This window comes from Paralichthys olivaceus, chromosome 11, assembly GCF_024713975.1.
Source record: "Paralichthys olivaceus isolate ysfri-2021 chromosome 11, ASM2471397v2, whole genome shotgun sequence".
Classification (NCBI taxonomy): Eukaryota; Metazoa; Chordata; class Actinopteri; order Pleuronectiformes; family Paralichthyidae; genus Paralichthys; species Paralichthys olivaceus.
In genome coordinates, this window is record NC_091103.1 from 18607976 (window position 1) to 18634889 (window position 26914).

Sequence of the window (26914 nt, forward strand, 5' to 3'; positions counted from 1 at the left end):
ATGCACAATGTTGACCTTGGGAACATTGGACCCTGGGAACATAGATTTTAATCTCTCTACTTTATATAAATTGTTGGGTAATTTAATCTATAACAGCAATAATCATAAGTTGTACACAATTGTTGCTGTCAAAATAAATAGTAGTGGAAATAGGGGAGTAAGAAGTACAATATTTTCCTCTGAAATATTGTGGATTAGAAATATAAAGTCACAAAAAATATAGCACTGTGGTCAAGCCCTAAAATCTGAATTTAAAAGCAGTGCTGGAGTAAATTTGTTTTCCAACACTGGTATTAGTATATGTTTGAACGGATGCTTTCTCTAAATGTTTGGTATTTTTTTGCACTATAAAAGACGTAAGACATTTTAAAAGGGGATTTCAGTGTATGTCTGGTAGAAGACATAAACATGGCTGACAGAAGTCATACAGGATCTGTGTGTGTCCTCCTGCAGAAAGAGGAGGCAGAGAAGCTGATTGTCTTCCTCAGTGGACACACACAATGAGCTGATGTATTGGGATGAGCTTCACACACACACCAGTATTCACTCCTCTCACTGTTACCACCCCACCTACTCCACATGCTTATGTAATTCCAGTACCAAGCATTACCTAACACCACACTATACACACCAGATGGGGCTCCTCGGGCTTGTATTATCAAACAGGGGGTCGGTGCACACTCCCACTCCCACATAATGTTCAGGTCCCTGACTTTATAGAAAAAAACCAGCTGCAAGACCCCCCTATCATATCCGAGGCGCGGGCACGAGAGCAGAAATGCGCGCTGCCGATGGTGGGTGCAGACTCCCAGCAGTCACACACACACACATTCAGAAAGAGCGAGAGAGGGAGGGAGGGAGAGAGGGAGGTGGTGAGTCGGGCTCTGTTCTCCCACGCTTCCTCAACCATGTCTCAGCCGGGTCCAGTTTTTCCGGTGAAGAGCTCGGTGGATCAGCTGTAGCCTGACCGTGTGTGTGTGTGTGCGCGTGTGTGTGTGTGTGAGTGAGTGTGTGTCCAGGCTGAGAGACTGTGCGATGCTGACAACATGTTCCCTGATCGAGGAGCTGAGCGCTGAGCAGCACAGAGGAGGCACACTGGAGCGACGTGCACGGTTACAGGTAGGCTGCGTGCGTGAGCCTAGTGTCTGACTGTCACTGTAAAGCTGCACACACACACACACACACACACACACACACACACACATCAATACACATGCGTTTCTTTGTGTGTGTGTGTGTGTCGTCCAGGTATTAGCATGTTGTGGGGGCCTCAATCACTTGTGGGAGTCCCCATCAGGTAAATCATCAAATGTTAAGGTGAAGACCTTTCTTGAGGTTAGGTTCAGCTTAGGTTCAGCTTAGGGGTAGGATCTGGTTTGGTTTAAGGTTATGTTAGGTTAAGGTTAGGATTTAGGCAGGTAGTAAGTATGGTTAAGGTTTTAAGTCTCTAAGACACCAATGTAAGTCAATGCAATGTCCTCAGAAGTCATGGAGACGTGTGTGTGTTGGGGGGTGAGGGTTAGGGTTAGAATTAGGCTAGGGTTAGGCATTTAGTTGTGATGGTTAAGGTTAGGGTAAGAGGTTAGGGAATGCATTTAGTCAATTAGTGTCCTCACAACTATAGAGAGATGTGTGTGTGTGTGTGTGTGTTCACTTCTAGCTTGGTGGGGACCATTGGTTTAGAGCCTACAGAGTGAGGACATGTTGGACCCCCACAGCTTCAACTGGTTGTTTAATGTCCAGGTTAGATCTGGGTTCGGGTCAGTGTTGTGTTGTGTTACAGGCATTTAGTTGTGATGGTTAATTTGAAGACGTAAGACGCTGGGGAACACTTAGTCCTCACAAGAGTGGAAACACAAGAGTGTGTGTCTACAGCTGCCTGGTGATCTGTCAGGCCCAACAGGTCAGAGTACAGCGGTGGTAAACTTTATCCAAGTGTGACCCTGTTCAGTTTGTGTCAGCTGTAGAGGAGCAGGTGATGTGTGTCTGTTTGCACCACAGCTTATGACAACACTGTTTTTCTGTCCCGAGGATTTCTCTGCTGTTTTTCTAAGAATCACTGAATGTTAAGTGGGTGGGTACATGTTTGAAGGTAGAGCTATGTGATGTAATGCAATACTGGACAACAGCTTTGCAACAAGCGCTACAATTGTGAGACTTCTTTTAAATTGAATACATTCTTTAAAGGTTTTAATTTATATTGCCTGTTTGAGCAAATATAAGAACTGTTCATTAAACTCAGAGGCTGTAGGTTGGGTTGCTGTGGGGACAAAATAACACGTTGGGTAATAATAATTTGATATATCATTGAAACCACTTGACCAAAATGAATTGCTAACTATTTTCACAATCAAGTCTTCAATCAGATAATTATTAAGCAAAGATTCACCCTACTTGTTGGAAGGTGTCTTGTTAAAGGATAGGTAATGCCTTTAATATTAGAAAGAAATCATTGTTTAGCCGTTAAACATAAAAATATATTAGTAACGACTGGAGTCTCCACAGTTACTCTGGTTGTTCCACTGTCCACAATCCTGCTACCTGGATAAAGCTTATGATATCTAGCAGTAAAAACAAAACGCTATCCTCTATCAGTTTTGGTGCACAGTGACAGATGCATTTTTCTTTGTGTTGTAAAATGATGCTTCAATTTCCTGTTATTTTGAAAACTAAACCAATCTAAATGCTAAAGGCGTCAGTTTTTTATTAGTAATGACATTTTGCAATCAGTAATTATCTCAAAAAGTTAAATATTAGCAAAAGAATGACAAATTGCTTCTTTTTTTGTCTGGCATGAATATCTTCAGGTTTTGGACAAAATGTTCATTTCTACCTTTTGCTTTAGGGAAGTGTTGTGGGTGTTTTTCCTACGTTCTATATTTTATAGAATAAATCTTTAATAACTGAATCAGGAAAATAATGTAATGAAACATTTTTAAGGAAAATGTAAATTGTCAACTGTCATTAACAACATTATTAAGCCTTTCGTGGGGAAAGATTAACAAGCACGTTGTGTTGATGGCACAACAACAGCTACCTGTTTGGTATTTCTTAATGAGCTCAAAAGATTCATTGATCAGGATTGACAGAAAATAAATGAAATTCAAATAGGACAGTTAATTAAGCATTTCAGTCATTTATATAATGGAAATTCCCCAAATTATAATGCTCCAGTTACACCAATGGCATTTTCTTTGCCCTTTCTGATAGTAATCAAAATACTTTTGGTTCTTTTTTTTTTTTACAAGCCATGACATTGAGTTTAGCTTTAGGATATTGTCAGATATTCTACAGATCAAGAGCCCTACATTTTATTGTGAAGCCTTTAGCAAGCATAAATACTAATAATAATCTGTGTAGGGACAATAGGTACATGTTGTAATGCAGTCCATTACTGTGCACAAGCAATTGCCTCAGAAATAATTACTGCAGAGTTGAGCCAACTCAGACAGAGCTGAACATAACCACAACAAAGGTAGTAATTGTTGCAGGGATGTTGTATTGGATTTCATTCACCAACTCTGATCTCATATTACTGTGTGGGAATCTGTGTGACGCTCAGTATTGAGTTAGTGAGCCAGTAGCATAGTAGCATGAGTATATCCTCCAACACTACTGTCATTATCCCAAAGTATTTGTCTCAGGGAATCAACATTTCAGTTTTTCTCTAAATCATCAGTTGTTTTAAAGGTGTATCAAATATGTGCCTACACTTAAGAAATGTAAGTCCTACGTGTCTTCGTTGGTGACAGACCAGCATGTTGATTAAATATTTGGGTCTTTGTTGTCGACAACTTAATCGGCCTGCTGTTCACCCTGCTCTTTGCTCTTTATCTGGGATCACTCTGATTCTGAGGGCTGCAGGACAAAGATTGAGCTGTGACACTGACTCAGATGAAATAAAGTTAATCTCACTCTGGTACATTTCAAGAAGATTAGAGGATCATATGACCCCTCCTCCCCACACACACACACACACACACACACACACACACACACACACACACACACACACACACATACACACACCTCCTCCTCCCTCTGGAAGTGACAAAGCTTCAGTACAGATGGTTGATTTTAGAAATGTTTCTGCGTTGTGGCTCGGGTTCGGACGATCTCAGGCAGATTGATGGTGATGATCTGTCATAGCTCGTGGTCAAAGGTTCCTCTAAGGTTTCATTTCCCTCCTCGCGCTCCTGTTGCCTCATCCTCAGTCTGGATGAGCATCCAGTCACGATGGACGGGAGACCTGCTGCCATGGCAACCACAGGCCTTTCTCTACTGTGTCTCTGCTTGTGTTGTCTCCATTCCAGAGCTATGAATGAGAGCATGAAAAACAACTTTCCTCTTCTTGGGGATGTGCAGCAAAATTAAGATATGGTCCAGTTGGATCTGCAATGATCAATATGTTTATTTTAACAATAGATTATATGGCTATTTATACGTGAAAAGGGATGCAGTGCAGTGATAAAACCAACAAAGTATTATCAACTGACTTTGCAGTGTGCTACAGCTACGCAGCTCTACAGGGCACATCAGCGTCTTTCAATTTATATTTTTCTTTTCAAGCCTTTATCTTTACCATTTTGGCTCAGGCTAACTGTTCAAATTTGCATAGTTTCTAGCTAAAGCAGGGCTAATAACCATCTATACATTACCCACCCTGCAAATGACTCTCTCATAGCCACTAGCTAGTCAACATAGAGGAGGATTTTGCCACTAAAGAGACAGATATTTCCCTCGGGATTTGTATTAAAGAGTCCAAAAACTGCCGGCATTATTTTTTGTAGGTGTTTTAGACTAATCTCTATCAAAAGCCATCTGCACATGAATGCATATAAATTAAAAAGCCGAAAGCAGATTCATTTTGGTCAATGTGTTCAGTCTCTTTTGTCCTCCACATGCACTGTTTTTGGGCAACTAAAGCCTGCTCAAACCAAAAGGCCCCCAACACCCAAATCGTGTCCCTTGCCAGCAGATTGCTTATTCACATGCATAATCTGTTTATAGAGGTAACAGTTGACCTTAAACAGTCCAGAAGCCTTTTGATGTCCTTGCAATGGCTCTGGGCCAGTTGCATGTAATTGTGTTTGGGTGTTGTCAAACCCTGATAAAGAAAAAGGTGAAATGACAGTTTCTGTATTCTCTCTTCATCAGCCGTAAGTCCTCCCTCCTCTCATACGTGACTCACTGCGACACATCTGCTGTGTGTTTGTTGCTACAAATATGTAGGCAGCCATGCTTCATGTCAACACACTTGATGATAAGTGGATTCATACACAGTGTGTGCAAGATGTTGTAGGCTGCCCTATTTTTTCATGAAAAACGCCATGTAGGTCATAAGATACCAGGGCGACATCTTTGTGTGCTGCTCCAGGCTCCTGACATCAGAACAACGTCTCCGCCTTTAAGTGTGACAGGTAGACGTCTTTCTTATCCCTGCATCTGGAATAGTTTAGATTAATACTTTGGATATGACTGAGAGAGAGGTAGTGGGAAGATGATTTCCTGCAGTGTGCAGTTCCAGGGCTTCTAAAATTAAACCACTGTCAGGGATTTTTTGTTACTTGGTTCAAAATACTTTTGTTGTTTCTTGCCTATAATTCTGCGCAGAAAAGTCAGTGTGCACCACCCAGTTCCCTCTGCCATAGATAATGTCACACACAGAGTGAGATCACCTCCTAAAACTAAATTGTGACAATCGCATTTCCAAAATACTCCAAACATTCCGGAATAGTTTTCATGTGCTGCTGTGTTCATAAGACCGAGGAGTGTTTGTATATTTTCCTCTCTGCAGTATTCAGTTCATCTCCTACAAGGTCTTTGAGATAGAAACAAAAGACCATGACTTCTTTGCCAGGCAGGCAGCTTTAAAGCTCACAGCTAGTTCAGCCTCCTCTGCAATGTGAAGTACAACATGTTCCTACACTTGAAAAGACTCGCTGTCTGATGTGGTACAATCAGCAAGGTCGGCCATTGTACTGTGTACCACACAACGTTTTTATCATCGCAGGCAGCCACTGGAAATATTTGTCCTCCGCTATTACCACATAGCCAAAGTATTACACATGACGTAATGATATAACCATATCTTGATGCCTGTGTAGTACAGATTTGTTTTTGTGTTGCCCCACATATTTGAGCCATACAAAGAGACAGTAATCGTATTATGAGGTATTCCTTATCCCTCCACTCAGTTTCACATTAATGACCTTAATTACCATCTAAATTCAGTTACAGGAATTGTTGCAGATTGTGCAAATAAAAGCTCACTTCCTACACATGTAAACAATTATATAGCATTATAAGCAGCTAGACTATTAACTGAAAGTAGCTGTAAATCACACATCACCCCAATTCATGGCCCCCTTCATTGGTTTCTGGTCAAATAAACCATGGCCTGTAAAACTATATTAATTACATACACATCCCTGCATGATCTGGCCTGGTCTTATATATCAGAGCTGTGGAGCCACTAATTGTAGTTGTTGGCCTTTCTAATCTTTTCATCTTGGCATTTTATCTGTTCCCCAATCCCATGTTAAATCTAGAGGTAACTACCCTTTTAATGTTGTCAAACATTTGGAACATTCTTCATTTCAACGTTCTGTTTGCCCTAATTTTCTTTATTTTGGTCGTGTATGTTTATGCCTGTACATATGTATGTATAACTTTTATTTGGAATCTGAGTATTTTATATTTATATATTACCTTTTAAGCACTTTTTAACTGTTTTATTTTTTTGCATTAAAATAAAAAAATATTCTTCATATAACTCTCCAATGATGTATTCCCCAAGCGACCCCCTATATATAACAGCACTTTCTGAACAGACAATTAATATGCTGTCTGTGTAATGCACTTGCTCTCCTCTGGCAAGGTTGTGGTGTCTATTAGAGAAGAGATACAGTTCGAGATGTGGATAGAGCGGACTCTGATCCAGCCTGTGTTCCTGTCTGCCTGCTCACATTCTGCTGAGTCAGGGGGCTTTGTGGAAGTCAGTCAACAGCAACTCAATGAGGCTCAATGCCAGAGGGGCTGGTGGGAAACTGCTACTACAGCAGTGGTTGGTGCTGATGAATCTACTCGTCACTCCCATCACGTCTATGTTGCTTAGGGGACCTGCTTAATGGAACGAACAGGTTAAACCGCCTCCATGTTGGAGGTGTATTTTTATTGCTGTAGCTGGACCTCGGAGGTGAGAGCAGGGCCTCTTCTTTGTGCCCGCATACCCTAAGTTCATTGTTTATCGCTAAGCACCCACATACGTTTGGACGCTGGTCATGGGAAGACTGTGGAGGACCATTATGGAGAGTCTAGTTTCACTTCATCAGGACATTCCTCCTGTTTGTTTACAGTAGATAAATGAAAGAGTAGTAGTGAGTATGGAGTCTGGTAGAAGGTAAGTGATAGGGGCTGTCCTGGTATCAGTGTCCTCATGGATTAAATATGATCCAGACACATGTAGAAATACATTTATTCAAAAAATGTTATGGCTGGAATTCTTTATTCAGTATTCTATGAATAACAACAATTTTTGTGCTGGCCCACATGCTCAAATTTACAATTAAATTAAATTAATGTAGATCCAGTTGTTAACCTGGGTTTTTTAGGCCTTTAAACATATATAGATCCAAAAGCTTTGAAAATATGCCAGGGTGCATGAACAGCTTTATTTGCAGCATTACTAGCATGGACCAAAAAATGCTAATTCACATGTTTGTTGAACAACATGTGAACCCTCAGTGGGTTTTTGCTGATGGGAGTTAAAATTAATTTGTGGATGAACTATTATTAAAACACTGGTCAAATTAGACCATTTAAACCAAGAGTGTATACAACGTGGAAGTGCTGTGATAGAACGAATCTGATATTCTCATGAAAATATCCCATGAATTTGCAGCCTGACGTACATTATCTCTGAAGCAGCCCCCTCACTGTAGCATGATGTCATCGCACATTACAGTCTGGGCTCCGTGGATTGTAGCCTTGAGTCGCTCACGATGCAGCCTCATGTGGGTTAACGTCTGGTGGCTTCATCCTACATCCTCCCATCTTGTACTCATATACACAACCACCCTCTCCCTCGCTCCGTCTCCCTCTTTCCCTCCCACTCACGTTTCTCTACAGCGGGCTGTTGCAGCAAGGCGGCATCATGGAGGCTGGATGTGTGGTTGCCGCGGTGATTGAGAATGCTGCTTCAGGACCCCAGGGAGAACCAGGAAGTGGTGACGTCCTTGAGGGGTGAGTTACTCTCTTTTTCCTCGCTTTGTATCAGCTGATCTGAATTATGTAAAAGGATACACATACACATGAGATGTATGTGCAAGTATTGCGTGCCTGCATGGTCATTCACATGCATGTTTGAATGAGATGCTACATGAATAAAAAAAAAGAGTGATGTAACATTCACTGTTCTCAGAGACAGAAAGAAAAACTGTACATGTCCATCAGGTCGAAGCTCTGAGTCCTGTGGATTTTACATTTTGTCTATGTGTTACAAATGACTATTTCTGTGTCGTCCTCATGTCCTGCTCTCTGTGATAAAATCTAAGGCCTCTCTGTCTCCTCTCTTTTGTAACTCATGAAAGTTGACCTGAATCGACCTCACCCTCCACTCCTGTTTACATTGAGTCACATTTCAAGTGAAGTTTTTTATAAAGCGCTGCCTTGTGGGTGGATTCCCTTTATGACTCTCTGAATAGACGAGCTTTTCTTTCCTGAGCGCACACAAAAGGCACTGTGGCTTTTTGTTGACCCCACGGAGGATGCAACCATTTCCTGCATTATTCCTGTCGGGCCATAATTGGTACGGATGATTATATCTTCGTATGTCACTGATGATGCCACAGACTCAAACACCACAGTTTAAGTACGATATGTTTTCTGGGCCATGCTGCTGCATCATGTCATGATTCCTCAAGCTACATTTTGTGAATTCATCCTCCTCATTTGCTCCCCCTGGTGTATTAACAAACAAACTACAAGGCTTTTTAAAACCTCACAAAATATAGATGTGTGCATGTCACTTATTTAATTTAATTCCCGACCTCTGTCTCTCTGCAGAGATATGCAACCACCAGCTGACATAGACAAAGATGACTCCTTACCTCAAGCCACCACCAACAATCCTCCAGAGAAGAAACAGCCACAGGAGACATCCACTGCCATGGTACACACACACACTCTGACTCATGACTTACAGAAAAAGAACATCTGTATATACCGATGGACATGTCCTCATTCTTTCACGAGGCTGCATTTGTTATGATTCACACGGTGATGTCACACAATATGATGTCACTAAAGTCACGAGGCAGTCACAAGAGTCATTACTCACAGTGATTAAACTGTGGACGGGTGTAAATTTGAATTTGAGGATGTCTCACCTGAGTGATATGCTGTGTCTGAAAACTGCTGTGAACAGGAACTGACCTCCTGTTGTTTAATGTGAGGTGAGGTAGATTTTCATTCATCATCCTGCACACCCTTTGCATGACCAGGTACAATCTAATGTAATGCAAACTGATACGAGCAATACCGATATAAATGATATTAATAATAATACTTGTAGACAATCATTACACAAAATGTTCACATATTTTTTATCAAACAATGATTTGATTCCATTCACTTAACGCAAACTTTGCATAATATGACCCATCTTAAACAAAACACACACATTAGCATAACAAAGCTAAAACACTACAGTAACATGAATAACATAATATTAACATGACATAAGCAACAACAGCAGAACATGTCAGTAAGTAAGATTTAACGTTAGCATGACATTGTTGTGACAGAAAATAAGCTAACACAGCTGAAACATGCATTACATAATAAAAAACTAGCTAAAATGTATCATGTTCAAACGTAGGATGGTTTAACAACATAAGGATAATGTGAGAAATACATTATCATCATATAACAACAAATAGGTGACCAGGTGCAGTGTTATCTTAGAGGTGCAAAAGACTGATCAGTTGTCAGTCTGAAATATTGATTTATTTTGGGCTCCCTGCAATAAAGTGAAATAGCAAAGCACATGAATGTATTATCTGTCAGATTCATGATGTTCTACCCTGATAGGACAAGAAATTCCAAAAAGTGAAGAAAAGTACAATTATAGATATATAAATGCAGTGTGGTATAATGTAGTACACAAACATTAATATCGTTACCAAATTCCAAAGAATACTATCCATCATGTGAAAACGCAAGTAATGACATAAATCAAGATTTCAATAAGTAAATTGGATATGTACTCAGGAGAGTCTTCAACAATCACACTCTAATGTCAGCACCTCCTACAAATGACACAACATCATTGTGTGTTGAGAGTTAGAATAGATACCATGAAATAACATCTTAATATAGGAAAACAAAGCATAACATAATATTGTTAACTATTAATAACATTAGCACAATATAACCTGTTGTCTGTTATTATTACTCAGGTGCCAAACTCACGACTTTACTCTGATACCAGACGTTTGCGTCTTGTCTATTTTGCTGCACAGTCCTGGTTTAATGATCAACACAGTTATTTTAACGTATAATCGCTGCTTCTTACTGATGTTTGCTCTCTCTCCCTCTGGCAGATGGGGAGTGATGATATCACGGAGCATCCAGCCGAGCCACTCCTGCGCTCCTGCGTCAGCACGGCCAGCATGAAGGTCAAGAACATGAAGAAGTAGGTGCTCCCCATGACAGTGTTGCTGCTATTATGGGCTGTAAACCAGGGCTCTTATCCAGGCCAGGGAAATGAGGACCTATAAAACGATGGGCGCAACTCACACAGACAGTCAGCCAGCTGCAGTGCTAACACTGCTCTCACACACACAGGACATATCTCTCCCTCCCTCTGTTGCTCTCTTTCATGTTGCTTTTTTCTCTCCATCACAGTGACACCGTGTTGAATACTGATGTGCTGCTGTTGTGTTTTATTAAGGCTGACGTTCCCCAGAGGTCACTTCCCCAGGTTGGAGGAGTGTGCCCATTTCCACTATGAGACTGTTGACTTTGGCAACGTTCAGGTGAGCTTGGAAAACCTTTGAACTTTTACACTTTTACACTGCAGCAGAGTGTTTCAGTGTTTTTGAGATTGTGTCTTCAGTCCCCATTTTGGCGAACTCCAAAAACACATGACTCCGGAAATGCAATGTGGAAACTGAATCGTATAGTAGTAGAATAGTAGTAGTTTCCTGGTTAAACAGCTGAGTCTACCTAGAAACTGAAGGTGAGGTGACTGATTGAACAATGAACAATGACAAGAGCTGTGAGAATACATGCTTACAGCTGAATATAGGTAGAAGTAAATACTATACTGTGGACTACTTCCAAACTAGAATGGCACTTGGTTGAACACATACACTGTACCTCTGCCGAGGCTGAACAATCCTGCATATCATTGTCTAGTTCTTAGAGTAGAAATGTAAAAAGAAAAAGATGAAGTGGTCCGAAAATTTTCATTTTTTATTTGTCATAAAAAATATTTATCGCAATAATTAAAAATACACTTTTTAGAGTGCATACCTTCACCAAGGCCCTATAGTCCCTTACATTCAATTAAGCTGCACTTAATTGAACGCACTAATTAATATCAGTCCCCTAAAGATTTTTTCATCAATATCCATTTATCAAAATTTAAAAAAGTAGAAATAATTCCTGGATATGCCCCCTGATCAGGATTTGTACCTAAATTTAAGGGCTTCTTCCCTGACGGATTCGGCATCCCGCCACCAAGTTTCATGGTAATCCATCAGGTCGTTTTTTGCGTAATCTTGCTTACAAACAAACAAACCAACCAACAGACAAAAGGAAAGGAGTGAAAACATAATTAAATAATGAATCTGCATCTGCACCAAAACTTAATTGGCTCCTCCCAGGCCCCATCCCTATAACAAAGTTCGGTGGAAATCGGTTTTGCGGTTTTTGCATGATCCCGCAAACAAATAAGCCAACCAACAAAGTAAACCCACAAACCACCAGGAGAAAACATGGGTGGAAACACACTCTTGGCAAAGGTAAATATTGTTGCACTCTAGAGATCGGTCCATTTTGTTTAAAACTCAAACATTCTATTATTATCTGTTACTATCAATGACAGATGATCATCCAACATGTATTTTTTTAGATAGTCCATATTTGCAGTAGTGATGAGCAGCACTGAAGTAAGTTGCTCAGTCATGTGTGGAAGTGGCTTTTAACCGCCTGGTTAAGCTTAGGTGCAGTTCAGTTTGCTCGCCAGCAGAGTGCAGCAGTCATCCCTCCACAACCAGCAGCCGCCTGAGCAGCTTAACACTAAACAGCCAGAGCAATGTGCACCCGCTGAGGAGGCTGCATCCCCACGTGTGGCATTAATGGACCACAGTGCATCAGGCAGGAGGGGACTTGAATCCCAGGATGGGCTCACTCTGTTGGGTAAACGTCGGGCTGTGGTTGTGAAGGGCATGTGAAGCAGCATCAGCATCAGTTCAGTGACCTTGAAATGATCCACAGGGACAAGGAAAGCTGAGCTGGAAGAGAAATATGAGGCACTGATGCTGAAATCTGTTCACACTGCCTGTACATACATACACAAACGTGAAGCACACGCCACTGCAATTTATTCTTATTTGTGTCTGTTAGTTTTTAGAATCTTGTGAGATTAGCCCTCTTGAATGGTATCTCCCATGATGCATTTGCCTGTCTGCACATTGGGAGACCGTGGCGGCAGGCTTGAAGGGAGGGAGGGAGGGAGGGAGGGAGGGTACTGATCAGGTCTCATGTATCCCTCACACTGAACAGCACAAGGACAGCCGACTGTCTCTGTCTGCAGTCTGGCTGATTCCTCTCCAGATTATCCCCACACTCGCCCTGACAGTGGAATGAATGAGAATTGTTTTGAAACGAAGAAGGGTCGTCCATTTATCTGGAAGTCGCTCTGCCTCGGTGTGATGGATGAGCTTGTGCATCTGTGTGTGTGTGTGCGGGTTGAGCCCATTCACTGCCAAGCCCACTTTTCCCACAAGAGGAAGGAGTAGTGAGAGGGAGGGAGGGCAGGATGGCGATGGGGGGAGGGAGGAAGAGTAGAGGAGAGGGAGGAGGAGGGGTGGGGGGAGATTGAACGAGGGAGGCAGAAAGGGGGGTAAGACGCTCAGTGGGAAGCATCCTCTCCTCATATTTTCTGCTTTGAATAGCGCAGTAAGAGCGTGGTGATCCACAGCCCCTGTCAATGAGCATTTAAGGTGCAGCGGCGGCGGCAGACAGGGGACAGCAGACAGGGCGAGAGAGGAGCGACGTTTAAACCCTGCTGCCCTTGGCCAGGGTTTGTCTCGCTGGAGGAGCTGCACACAGAGAGAGAGAGAGGCAGAGCCACGTCCTCCAGCTGCGGATGGATATGCCAGATGCCTTAGTGGCAGGTAACAAGTACGTGTGGGGGATTACGCATTAATATCAAGCTCCTGGTGCCAGATATTTATGAATAAATGACATAATGCAGATGTTTTCCTGTGCAACGTGCTGAGGTTTGGTTGCACGTTGTGGAGGGGGAGGGATCTTCGAGGCGTGAGCATCACAGAGGAAGTGATGATCAAGGAAATGTTAAGATTTTTCATTTGATTTTGAAACAGGCTCTGTTTTTGTTTGTTTGTTTTTTAGTTGAATAAAAGTGGCTTTTTGTTTCTCTGTAATTCTCTGGACGATCATGCTTCCCATCATCCTTTTGGCCTCTTGACCCTCCCCTGCCAGTAATTAATTTAGCTGTTTGGATTGGACGGTTCCTGCCAACAAATCCCAGCTCTTTCATCACGACTTAGTCAAACAGCACATTCTCACTCTGTGGTTCTTTGTGGGTCTGGTGTTGGTGTATTAGTGTTGAGCAGTAACTAGGTCGCTGTGTGTTGTGTAACTGTGTGTGGACGCGAAGTTATAAATAACCAGAACTTCACTTCGCTTCCAGGTCTTTGAAGTGTTGTTTTCACTAATGTCGATCGACTTATTCCCAAACACCTGCCAGGCTTTGATCTGTGTATAAAATATCAGCAAGGCCAATAAGAAATCTGTGTGGTATCTCCGCCACCTCCAAGCGCCCATACATCTCAGCAGCTTATATACATTTCATGGTGCAGGCTTTATGGTGAAGTGAGAATATGAATCACTAATGTGTTGGCAGCATTGCAAAAATACTTATTAACCAATTAACCTTATCATGTTGGCACACATCTGTCAGAAATACCAATTGAGCTTATTTCAAAATAAAAAATGTATTGTATTTTTATAACACTGTCGAGGAGGTTTGTTTGCAGGATTACACCAAAACTACTGAAACAATTTTCATTACATTATTTGGAGGGGTGGGGGACAATCTTAGGAACAACCCATTGAATTTCGGTGCAGATTCAGGAATTTTTACTCACTTCCTTTTACATCGTTAGATTTATTTTTCTACATTTTCCTTAATCTCTCAGAAAATAATTATTGGTTCTCGATGAAAAAAATCAGGCGTGTTAAGGGGACTGATATTTACGTTTGGCTGCAATTTGGTGCAGATCCAATTTAAATTTGGTTTCCTATAGGGACTGTTGGTGGAGGTACAGTATGCTCTCTCTGAGTTCTAGTGTAACTTGAGTTTTAAAGGTTTCCATTCTCTGAAGTGGTTTTACTATTTAATGGGAAAATGGGGTTGCACATGAGGTTTTTCTTGTATAACAGGTCACATACAAAAAGGCTGTTGTATTATATGCATCCATTATTTAGAATATGGGCCCTCTCAATATTAACTCCCCTTTTGAAATGTCTTCTCTTTGGTAGTTGGCCTTCGCCGAGGGGCAGAGTGAAGGACCGAAGGCGGGTTCGGACTCCAAAGAGCTGGTCTTTCTGGTTCAGATCACCTGCCAGGTACCATCACATATTACATGTGGGAAACAGGTTGGATTGTTAGGAATCGTCTTCTGAGGTGTCAACTCATTTGTTCATCAGGGTCGAAACTGGCTGGTGAAGAGATCCTATGAAGATTTCCGGGTGCTGGACAAACACTTACATTTGTGTATCTATGACCGTCGTTACTCCCACCTCACAGAGCTGCCACGATACGACTCGTTGAAGGAGACTGTCGAGGTACCATACAGGGGCTTTATCTGTAATCTTAACACATTGAATACTTTATTCACAGATTATAATTAAATCAGGATTTATATGATACTCAGATTATCTTTTTCTCTTTGATTTTGCATTATTAATGAAAACAATCTTCTGTTTCTATTCAGTCCGTCACAGATATGTTGGCCACCTACCTGTCCCGCTTCTCTGTCATCGCTGACAACAAAATCAACTGTGGTCCGGTGTTAACATGGATGGAGGTATCAGTCCTTCTTATTCACTCTACAGAATCAACCCTATTGTTTAGTAAATCCTGATTTAGCTCAGGACAAATTGGTGTCTTCATGTTTGAACAGTTTGAACCATGAGGTTTTCTCATCGGAGGTTTCTGGTGTTTTTAATAACTTGGCACTGGGCTCAAAAACACTTCTTTAGTGTGAACAGATTTTTTTTTTAATCCACCCCATATAATTGTCTTAGTTGTAATGCTCTAGTCAGGGTCTGCTTCAAGCCCCAGTATAAGGAAAACAATACAAATTAAATGAATCCCCAAATTTGGGGACATCCAATTCTAAATTTAAGCGAAGCAGGAAATGGTGTCAGGTTTTACGGGAACACATAGTTGCATATCATCTGCCTAGCAATGAAAATCAATATTATGTCTACACGTGATGAATGAAACTAGTTTAGCAGACTCTCCCTGTTTCCAGTCTTTCAAAGCTACAGATGCAAAACTTGACAGATATGTAAATGAACTGTGCAGAATATTTCCTCAAAGATAACAATTTGTGTTCAGATCGACAACAAAGGAAACCATCTGCTGGTCTCTGAAGAAGCCTCAATCAATGTCCCCGCCATCGCCGCCGCCCACGTCACCAAACGCTACACGGCCCAGGCCACGGACGAGTTGACCTTTGAGGTAACGTCCCGAGATACATCGCTCATCGCCAATCAGTCATTTTCATTATCAGTTGCCAGCTCTTTTATGTGTGAGCATTCATCTTTCATGGGAAGTTTTGCATGTGCGCATTTCTGATGTGCTCAGCTGTGATCGGTCTGTCCCCATCTTCACACTGTGACGCAGGTCGGGGACATCGTGTCGGTGATAGACATGCCTCCTAAAGAAGACACAGGCTGGTGGAGGGGGAAGCACGGCTTTCAGGTAAAACATCTGCCGCAGTCACAGCTTTACTGACATGTTGGAGTTAAGAGAATTCACACAGAGACACACTGACTGCTTGGCTTCCCATTTGTTCCTATTGAAACCACATATTTTAAAAATCAGCATAGCAAAAAGAATCAGCACAGGAGGGGGTGTGGCACAATAAGAATATAAAGCAAGTGATATTCAGCCCGAGGCAGCTTGTACCCTGATGCTCACCGACCTACTTTTGCACCTTCGCCCTACAAGAGTTTCCTGCAGCACTGAACGCCCCAACTGGTGCTTTAAACTTACATGTGTATCACCCTCTCTCTCTCTCCTCTTCACTCCTCTCATCCTCTCTCCTCAGGTCGGTTTCTTCCCTTGCGACTGTGTCGAGCTGATAAATGACAAGATTCCCCCCAGTGTTCAAAGCTCTGTGCCGAAGCCAGGTACTCCTCAGTGTGCGTCTGTCCGGCTGCTGATGACTTATTAAGTGCTCGCTCCCAGGATAAGAGTGGGTTTGATTTATAGTGGCTGTTGTGTGTCATCTTCATCAGTGTGTAAGAAGCATGGGAAGCTGGTAACCTTCCTGAGGTCTTTTATGAAGTCTCGACCGCCGCCACAGAAGCTGCGGCAGCGTGGAATCCTCAGGGAGCGCGTGTTCGGCTGTGACTTGGGGGAACATCTCCACAACTCAGGACATGAGGGTAAACTATTCCTACTTTCTTTTTTATTCCTATTCTTTTTTACAAGTTGAAAATACCTCATGAATAGTTTATCCAGTGAATCTGCTGCCTCTACAGGCCTGGATGAAGAATGCACAGGCCAGTTGATGTCACCTGCACATCTTCACAATCGTTACTCAAATGGCAGATTTGTTTAAACTGTGGATTAAATGCACATTTGGTGCAGTAGTGCAAATTCATACAGGGCTATTGGATTCACTGTATTTGTGTATTATAGAAACATATTGTTTCACCATCATCTCCTGACTCTTTGTTGTGTCCTTCAGTCCCACAGGTTGTTAAGAGCTGTGCTGACTTCATAGAGAAAAATGGAGTCGTGGATGGAATCTACAGATTATCTGGGATCTCCTCCAACATCCAGAAACTGAGGTTTGTGTCTCTTTTGTTATTCTGCTGTTTTTTATATTGAATTGAAATAAATAAATTAAATAAAGCCTGACTGTTAGAGATCATGAGGACTAATCACTGAAGGGGGGAAGACATGAGCTCTTCCAGTCGCTGCTTCGTCCTGCTAGAACTCTTCACACCTTAAATTGCTGCCCCTTGCAAAGCTAGTGCACTGAAAAGTGCTGGATAAAATGATTTATTAATATATATGTATTATATTTACTGATTTTATATCTAAAGAATGGTTTGTTGTTTAAAATTAGTCTGCAGGGTTACAAGCAGAGGACAAGTTGTGGGATTCTGTTTAGTTTGACGTAGTTAACAGGTTACTGGCTCTTAAAAAGTCTAAAATTCAATAATCTGAATTTTAGGTCTTAAAAAGTCTTGAATATGTTAAAATATTACACACCAGGCCTTAAATCAGTTAAAGTAAGTCTTGATTATGTTAATGTTCAGTTAACTCTGCTTCTGTTGAGCTTTTTGAGAGTTTTTGGGGTGCTGCAGTTTGTAATGTGTCCATGTGTGTTTCTTTATGACACTTATATTAGCTGAAATAAAACCATAAACAAGACTAACATGGAACTGATACTGCGTCTACAAACACCCTGGTCAGATTTAATCTCAGTACATTTGTCTTGTCTTTGGGAAAGACGGGATATACCTGCTGTCTCTGCCTGTGGTGTTTCAAGGGTTTTCTTTGAGGCTACTTCACCTTATCTGTGGAAGTATAAATAATTCTTCATATCTATGGTACTCGACAGGTTTTAAATATTATTCATTATGGTCTTTAATTAAATGAGTTTAAACTTGTCCTGGTTAACATGATCTACTAGCAAACACTGACTCAAAGCAGAAATAGATTATAATTACAGTTCATATACAACATTATGGATGTTGTAAAGAGTTTTTTTTGTTGTTGAGATGTTTCTTCCAAAATCCATCAAATACAGTTTGTGTCACGTTGTGTGAATTGAATGGCTAAATGACTTTTATGCTCTCCAAGTGGAATTTAATGAAATAACCTTGCATCAGATCCCATTAGATAAACAGGAGACACACTGATGTGGAGCTGACAGCCAATTACAATGACTACTCTCATATAAAAACATGACTGATGTTCCATCGTTTTAAGAAAATGAAAAATACCTGGTGACATGTTGATATTTCTCACAGTTTATACTCATTAAGGGCATTGAAGACATTTTTCTTCTTCACCAATTACGATGGAATATTATTAGAAATGACAAGAGATGGAAATCCTGCTAATCCTGATGTAGAAATGTGTCTTTCTTTTTTGCACAAATTCGCCAGAAAATATTTATCAGATGAATAAATTGCCCAAGCAAATGACCAAAAGTAGCTTCTCCTTGAGAGCCTTCATGACAGACGGGCAGTGGAACGACTTCCTACGCTGCTGTATATATTCTTCCTCTCTCTGTCTCCGCCCAGGCACGAGTTTGACTCTGAACAGATCCCAGACCTGAGCAGAGACGTCTTCAGGCAGGACATCCACTCAGTGGGCTCCCTCTGCAAACTGTACTTCAGGGAGCTGCCCAACCCTCTGCTCACCTACCAGCTCTACGACAGATTCTCAGTAAGAACCCGAGCAGGAAAACTGGGGCATAGATTTAAGGAGATGGGGCTGAATTTGTAGAAATAGAAACTGACGTTGTTGTTGTTAAAGGGATAGTTCACCAAAAAGGAAAATTCCCTCATTATCCACTCACCACTATGCTGATGGAGTGGTGGGTGAAGTGTTGGACACTTTTGGAGTTTCAGGAGTAAGCAGCTTTGCAGCCAAATCCAATACAATTGAAGTAAATGGTGACTGATTCTTCAAACGTAAAAAAACAACAGAAAAAAACATAAAATGCCTTCATACTGCTCCTGTGGTGTCCAAGTGTCCGCCAGCCCATTCAAATTCCCCTGAAACTCCAAAAGTGTTGTGTGGACTGAAACACTTCACCCACCCCTCCATCAGCATAGTGGTGAGTAGATAATGAGTGAATTTACATTTCTGGGTGAACTATCCCTTGAAGCATTGCGAAGAGAAAATGTTGCGTAGGACACATTTCTGGTTACTAAGTGATAAAAAGAAACAAAGAAATGACTTAAGAAATTGGGCTCGTTTTGAACTGCTGCTCAAAATTAGGTCACTGCATTATACTGAGCTTTCTAGGAACAGCAGGGGATGTGCATGCTGAACCCACATAGCGGATTAAGCTGAAACAGTGGCTGCTGTGAATATAAAGGAGAAAAAAGAAGACTCCAGGAATTTTAAGACAACTCCCTCTGCTGTGATTATCTGCCTCTCAGTGATGTGTGTTTTTTGTCCTCTGTCGACTCAGGAGGCCGTGTCTGCAGCCACGGACGAGGAGAGGCTAGTCAAAATCCACAATGTCATCCAGCAGCTGCCTCCTCCACATTACAGGTCAGGTCTAAAGCTCACTGCTGCAGCCTGGTGGCCCGGTATGGGAATGTTTGATTTCAAGAAAAGGGAGTGATGCGTCAGAACTTTAAAACATTTTCAACAACGGAGACTTAACATAACTCAGCAAGAACAATAAATACAAAAAACGGCATCAAAATCACAAATGACACCAAAACAGATGAATACATATATTATCACAACCTTATGAACAGCCCGAATCAACAAAGGAAAAAATAAACAAATAAAAATAAATTGATAAATAGCATGAACTGATTTCTTTTTTCTACATAAAAGTTTCATTCTAGCCCTTCATTAAACTTTTCCTGTCTATCCTAATATTTTTTGTGTTTATCATATAATACGTTTAATTGGCATTTTAAATTACTAATTGTTGATTATTGTGAAGATAATGTGGAACCAAAATCATCTCTTATCTAACTGCACCTGAACCACATAGATCCCTTTCTGATGTGTCTCAGTAATTAATAAGTCAACAAATCATTATTCAGATGACCAGTGAGTGTTACACAACAGTCCTGCTCTTCATCAATAGAGTTCTTGCAATGTGAATTCTTCTTTTCAAAGGATACTCTGAACTCATCAGTCATTATATTATCTGCTGCTGAGATGCTGGTAATCCAGCAGTGTTGTGACCTTCTCCTATGACCCAGAATTTAACCTTTTTACTGTCTACAATTGAAGATTTTGAAATTAACAGGTGAATTTTATTTAAAATATTTGCATTTCTCTGTCGACAGGACTCTGGAGTTCCTCATGAGACATCTCTCCAACCTGGCCACCTTCAGCCCCATCACTAGCATGCACACTAAAAACCTGGCTATTGTCTGGGCACCTAACCTCCTCAGGTGACCGTCACCCTCTATATCATCAGTTATCTGCATGCATCGCCCTGTTAGCACTGCCGCTTCCTTCTGTCAGACTTTCCGAGACAGTGAACTGGGGCATGTCTCAGCGGTGCAGAGAAGTGAAATAGGTTATGGTGTATTGTAACTGTGTTTCAGGTCCAGACAGATCGAGTCGGCCTGTTTTAGTGGCACAGCAGCGTTCATGGAGGTCCGTATCCAGTCGGTGGTGGTGGAGTTCATCCTCAACAACACAGAAGCGCTCTTCAGCCAGAAACTCAACGCCATCATAAGGGAAAGCACTGGTAAGTCATCTCCAGTTACCCCCAATAAAAAAAGGAACCTAAAAAAAACAATACAGGGATTATATGACTCTCAAATGCCCTTATTCCAACACCTCCACTACAGGAAACAACACCTTGTCCAGACCTAAGTCCCTGCTGGTCTGCTCCCCGTCCACAAAGTTACTCTCTCTGGAGGAGGCCCAGGCTCGTACTCAGGTGCAACTGGGTTCCCCGGCCACCACCCCGAGCCTCAGCCACAGTGACTACATCGAGGTCGGGGAGGGACCCGGAGCTCTGATGGGCAAGTTCCACACGGTCATCGAGCTCCCGATGGAGAGGTAAATTTATCACTCAACATGTCATTATTTTATTATTTAGTTATTTGAGCCATTCAGTAATTATTCTTTATTTCATTTACAAGTACAAATTGTCAACATTTTACTGCTGAAATTAATCAGATGTGAAGATTTGACACTTAAAAAATATTTTTTGTTAGTCAGGCAACAAACAGTACTAGAATATGTCACCTTAGACTAAATGTAATCACCGTTTTCAATATTTTCTTGTAGACTAGATGGTTAATCTGATTGCAATATAATTAAACTTAATTACTAATTATGCCAGATTTTCATCCTCAAGATCCATGATTTGTTCAAATAAAAATGTTGAAAAACATCCTGCAATCTAAAAGAAAGTAAAATCCTGGATCTGTCCTCTGATTCAGTTTAAGGAGTTCTTTCTTGGCTCATGTTACACAAAATCTCATGGAAATCGATGGGGTAGTTTCTGTGCAACAAACAAACACTGACGAGCACCAAACCTTTTTGGCGGATGAAATAATAATTAGTTACAATAGTAAAGTTGATTTTGTAATGTGTATTTATTTCTGCTGGTGTGTATTTCGGACTTGTTCTTTCATTAGCTGAGACAACAGGTGTCCAAGATGATTTGTTTCTGTGTTGAAGCAGCAGGCGGCCTCCTCCTGCGAAGGCGAAGAAGTCTCCTGTGGGGAACTGGCTCTCCTTTTTCCACCTGGGCAAGTCCCATTCTTTGTCTAAACGTAAACTGAAGCGACACCCCAGCGAGCCTAATGAGATAAAGAGCATTGCACTGCCAGGTCAGATCACTGCTGCTGTTAAGTCGCCAGAAAGCCTTTGCTTTTCATTATCTGCCCTTTTCAATTAATTTCTCAAATTCCTGAATTAATCTTGACAGCCATATGTGTTGAAATGTTCTTTTAGAGGAGATGTTTGTAACGTGAAAAAATAAGTTGTTGAAACATTTGCAGGTGGAAGAGGGGATAGCGGCACATTACGTTCCACCAAAAGTGAAGAATCTCTCAACTCTTTGCACAATGTGGAAGGTAACTATGTATTTCATATCATACTGCACTTGGATTATTTCATCTGTTTATTTTTCGCCACTTAAGATTCAGTCTATACTGAATATACATGTTTTTTTATTCCAGGGGAACCGCCAAGTTACCGTCCCCTCAGACCTCGTTCAACTAGCGAGGCCCTTTCTGTGGTCGGTAACGACAACCTACGGCGTACTAGAAGTAAAGATGATAACAAAACCCACCCACTCAATGAGAGTCATGGTGCTGATCGTGGCCACACCGCCATGTCTATTTCACCTCCACATCAGGAGGATGACCTCGATCTTTGTCCGCCAGCTGCAGGCATCTCTACTTTGGACTTTGACCCCATGTCTTTTCAGTGCAGTCAGCTCGCAGCAACCCCTGGACTGCAGCGCAACAGAGATGGAAACAAACAGAGGAAGAGTGCAGGTTGTTCTAGTGAATCTGAGCCAATCTCTTCTCCAAACAACAACATTAGCTGCTCTCCGTCACCAGATATTAGCCCAGTTCTCAGTAAAGGTGGGAAGAATGTTTCCTCCAAGCCGCTCTCTCCTAAACTCAGGAAGAAGTCATTTAAGACACAAGCAGACGTTCAGACTGCATCCACCCCTCTGCCACCTCTCCCCTCCTCTTCTCCCCCAGTGCAGAGACGTGACGCTCCTTCGGCAGATGGAAAACAGCCAAGAGTCTCCTACCCACACTGCAGCCCGCTCAGCACAGCGAGCCAGGCATCAGCCCTGACAGACCTCAGTCAATCTGCACAGAACCTGCCAGATCCAGGTCAGTCCAACTCCTCTTTAACACCATGCATCATTTACTCCTTATAGTTAATTTCTATTTATATAATAATGCATTGTGTAGTTTCTTATAAAAGCTTTTGTGTCTTGTCCCATCATGTCTTACCATAGCTTTGTTTGTCCTGTCATACTGTAGCGTTGTTTGTCTTATCCCTCCCCAGGAACAGATAGACTTATGAGTTCAGTGTCTGTTCTCCCTCCTCACCCTCCCTTGACGAGTGCTGCACGCAAGTTGGCCCTGGCTCTGGCCGAATCTGCCCAGAAGGCCAGCACTGGCTCCCAAAGACGAAATAACTTCACATCGCACCCTCTGCAGAGACATGAAACTTGCCACGCCCAGGACAGACCACCCCGGCCCTCTGTTCTCGATCTCTACCCCGAGGAGTACTGTGGCCCTCATGTCTCCTCTTCTGTTTCCCAGTGGCAAACATCAGCGCACAGCCCCATGGAGAGTCTCTTCTGCCCTCACCCTGTTCATTTCCCACCAGCACACCTGCGCTCCGAGCCTCTACAGGTCACCGACGGACAGGAAAGTATGTGCAATTTCACACCTAATGTAAGCCCGCTCGGGTCAGGGAGTCTGGATGAAGGCAGTGCAGAGAGACGGGACCAGAGGGAGGAAAAGGAGCTTAGAGATATCAGACAAGCAAAGCCCACCTATCAGAGTGTCGGTGTTTCAACACCCAGTCAACCTGTCTGCTCGGCTCAGAGCCCAACAACATCTCCTGTATATGTCAACACCGACTCTACCAATGTCTTTAACTTTCGTGCTGTTCTGGCTGAGACATCCATGCCTACCTCCATTGAGCAGGTCCTTCCACGGCCATTACAGCCCTCCTCAACTCATAGCTATAGCCCAGACGAGGACAGACCACGGGGCATGGTTGATGATGTCTATAGTAATCATCCTCACCATCATCATTGGCCAATACAAGCAGGACGTATGCCTGCACCTCACTGCCCTCGGCTCAACGCTCTGCCACGTCACCTTTTGGGGCCAAAAGGCCTGTACAGACAATCCTCTGAAAGCCGCTACAGCACTTTAGGATTGAGGCAACCTTTGTCACCTCAGTACAGACATTACCGCAGAGACGAGCACCTTATCAGTGGCTGCCATAGGCAACCGGACCAATGGCAGATGTCAGATGATAGAATATTTGAGCATCCAGGCATCCGAAGGGCTCGTTCTTTCCATGCCCCACAGATTAGTCGCTATGAGCTGGCAGGGACAGAGGTCCTGCCTCCGGACACTATGTTTTACCTCGAGCAGAAGACAAGCAAAGAAGCGCCCTATCAGAGGCTGATTCAGACTGGCATCCACCCTTTTCGGCTGCAGTTTGACAACACAAGAGCTGAACCCCGTTACTCTGCCTTCACAGATATGAACCCAATGGATAGTTCACACTATTATGTAGAGCCCTACCGGCAAAGCAGTGTACGACAAAGTCAGTCTTATACCAAGCGTAATGGCAGAGAAGGGGCACAATCAGATTACTACAACTACTCTCCACATCATGTTCCCCCTGTGAACAGGGAACTTTACATACAAAGCAGGGACACTGTCGTTTATGAGGCCAGGGACGCGGACATTTTTGAAAGAGTTGTATATCAACCAGTCAAGCAGGAGAGTCAATCCAAACGTAAGGATACATGTCCAGCTGTGTCTCCATATGAGAGTCCTGTCTCACCGACAGACACAAGAAGCAGAGACATAATGCACACAAGGAGTAAGTCAGACCCTGGAAATGCCTGCCTCCTCTCCACCGACAGGATAGAAAATGCTACATCTCCAACATCCATGAGGTCTCAACACGCAGGCCCTGAGGCCACCAGGCAGCCGTGTGGTCAGCAGTCAGGTGCAGAGGTAGGTCCATCAAGACGAATTCAGCATCAGCCACCGCTTCGTAAAGTCCCCTCACTCCCAGAAAGAGACTGTCTTAACCTCAAGAACACAGAGCACAAAGACAGAAGCCACTCACGAGGTCCTGACCAGGGTCGATCGATGATGACTCACGCTGCCAACAACTACCCTGGTGTTGTGAAACCCAGCATCCTCAGGAGACCCGGGCGGTCACAGAGCACCCGAGAAAATCGTCACTACTATCATCACCATGCCAAATCCCCTCTGGATCCTGAACATCTGGGATCCCTTTCCACTCAGCTCAACAGAAGGACTCAGAGCACTAAAGTCAGGCCAACACATTATGACCACATGAAGGAGTATTACGCAGCTCCCAGACCTAAACCCACAAGATCTGGTAAAGCCATGGCTGGATATTTGCCCGGCCAGGGCTGCTTGTCCCCCCGCGGGCACAGACTGCTGTCCAAGGCTCTGGGTCAAGAGGGTTTTTGTCACGCTGCACTGAGATCAGAGGCCGGGGTCTACGAGGGATTCTAACCACTGGTTTTCATCTGAATCTACATCCATTGGGGCCAAAGGAGAACCGCACTTTATCCTCTGCCAGACCAACAGACTGTTGCATTGAAAGTGTGTTTGTTTTAACCTTCAGGAGCTGCTAGAGGAAGTGCGCAGTGAGGCTGCTGCTGGGGTTCAACACTGTCGCATTCATTGGTTGTTTTATTTATTGCAATGGCTCTTGCAGACTTTAAAGGGAACAAATAAATCGTACACAGATTTTGTCTTAAATTTAGAGATTTGAAAATAACAGTAAGAGAGGGCATGCTTGAGAAAATGTTGGCTTATATATTTTATTTAATGTCTACACAACAAGAAATAACAAGCTGAAGTAACAGGTTTTATTGATATGATTTTAAACTGCGTATAGGAATGTGTATGAAACAACATTCATTTTAAATGTATTATATTTGTATAAATAACACACAGCTAACACGTGGCCAATGTACTGTACATTTTGTTTTCTATTCTAGTCTGCTCAGACGTCAACAAGCACTTTGGAGAATAATTGCGTATGAAACACTGTCTTAACGTGGTGATGAAGCCTCTTGATATACAGTCTATTTTTGTTCTGTAAGAAATGGCTTGCTCTGAATAATCAGTGAATTAGCACTTTTGGGGCAGGGGTAGGTAATGGATGATAACCACATAGTTTCTAACTTTTCACATATTTCTTTCACAACATTGTATGATGCAATCGCAGCATTACAATGTAAGTGCTATGATTTCGGTGTCAAAGCTACCATGGCAGAATAAGCTCGACATAATTGCAAATCAGCTCATTCAGTTCAGTGAAAAAGTGTATTTTGTATGCCAACGTGGTTTTGTCACAAACATTTCTTTCCTCTTTTCGGGGGAACTTTTAACGTGGTGTTTTACATGAACTTTGATGTTGTTTTATTCATTAAAGTTGCTATTTCAAATCCAAACAAGAGGATATTCTGTTAAGATATGTTACATGCATTATTTTAGTGAGAGTCTTAAAAGAAATAAAGATATATTGACAGTGATAATAGTTTGTTGAACTCTTGTGTCATGTGTGTATTTTAAAGAGGGATTTGATGTGTACATAAAAAGTCAGGATTGACTAATATCACAGAGGAGAGCCATGTGTTATGATTATTATGAACGTATTTGAGAGGCCTATGATTTTATAGTTTTGTATTTTTTTAATATTTTTTTTTCAATTACTTTTGGGATAGATATGCTCACCCTAATTTAAAAGAATCCTCCGTTTTATAATTACATCCCTTTAACATCATATTGTGAAGCACTATTCTAAAAAATAAAAACAACTATTCAAAGTAAATCACTTCAACACAACCTGAGAGCTGCTTTCTATAAAGTCACCCGCTCTGGTTGCTTGTAGCTGGTGCCTCATTTCCCACAATGCAACTACACA

The 26914-nt window shown here is 42.1% G+C and overlaps 1 protein-coding gene across 3 annotated transcripts; it reads left to right on the forward strand.

The window, feature by feature from the left end:
- The first annotated feature begins 846 nt into the window (after positions 1–846).
- On the forward strand, positions 847–26525 carry LOC109630294 (rho GTPase-activating protein 32-like). Of its 3 annotated transcripts, none has more exons than XM_020088408.2 (22): positions 847–1119; positions 8131–8244; positions 9067–9172; positions 10605–10696; positions 10955–11039; positions 14797–14883; positions 14965–15102; positions 15252–15344; positions 15881–16003; positions 16169–16246; positions 16596–16677; positions 16786–16935; positions 17241–17343; positions 18811–18955; positions 19710–19792; positions 20551–20658; positions 20815–20960; positions 21064–21277; positions 21908–22056; positions 22228–22302; positions 22408–23079; positions 23258–26525. In XM_020088408.2, the coding sequence occupies exons 2-22, from the start codon at positions 8156–8158 to the stop codon at positions 25492–25494; spliced, it is 5055 nt and encodes a 1684-aa protein (XP_019943967.2). In that variant the 5' UTR covers positions 847–1119; positions 8131–8155; the 3' UTR covers positions 25495–26525. The 3 variants fall into 3 exon arrangements, with proteins under 3 accessions (XP_019943967.2, XP_069390441.1, XP_019943966.2); XM_069534340.1 differs by having other exon boundaries at positions 850–1119; positions 21908–21975; XM_020088407.2 differs by having other exon boundaries at positions 978–1119; positions 21905–22056; positions 23258–25632.
- Positions 26526–26914: the final 389 nt, after the last annotated feature.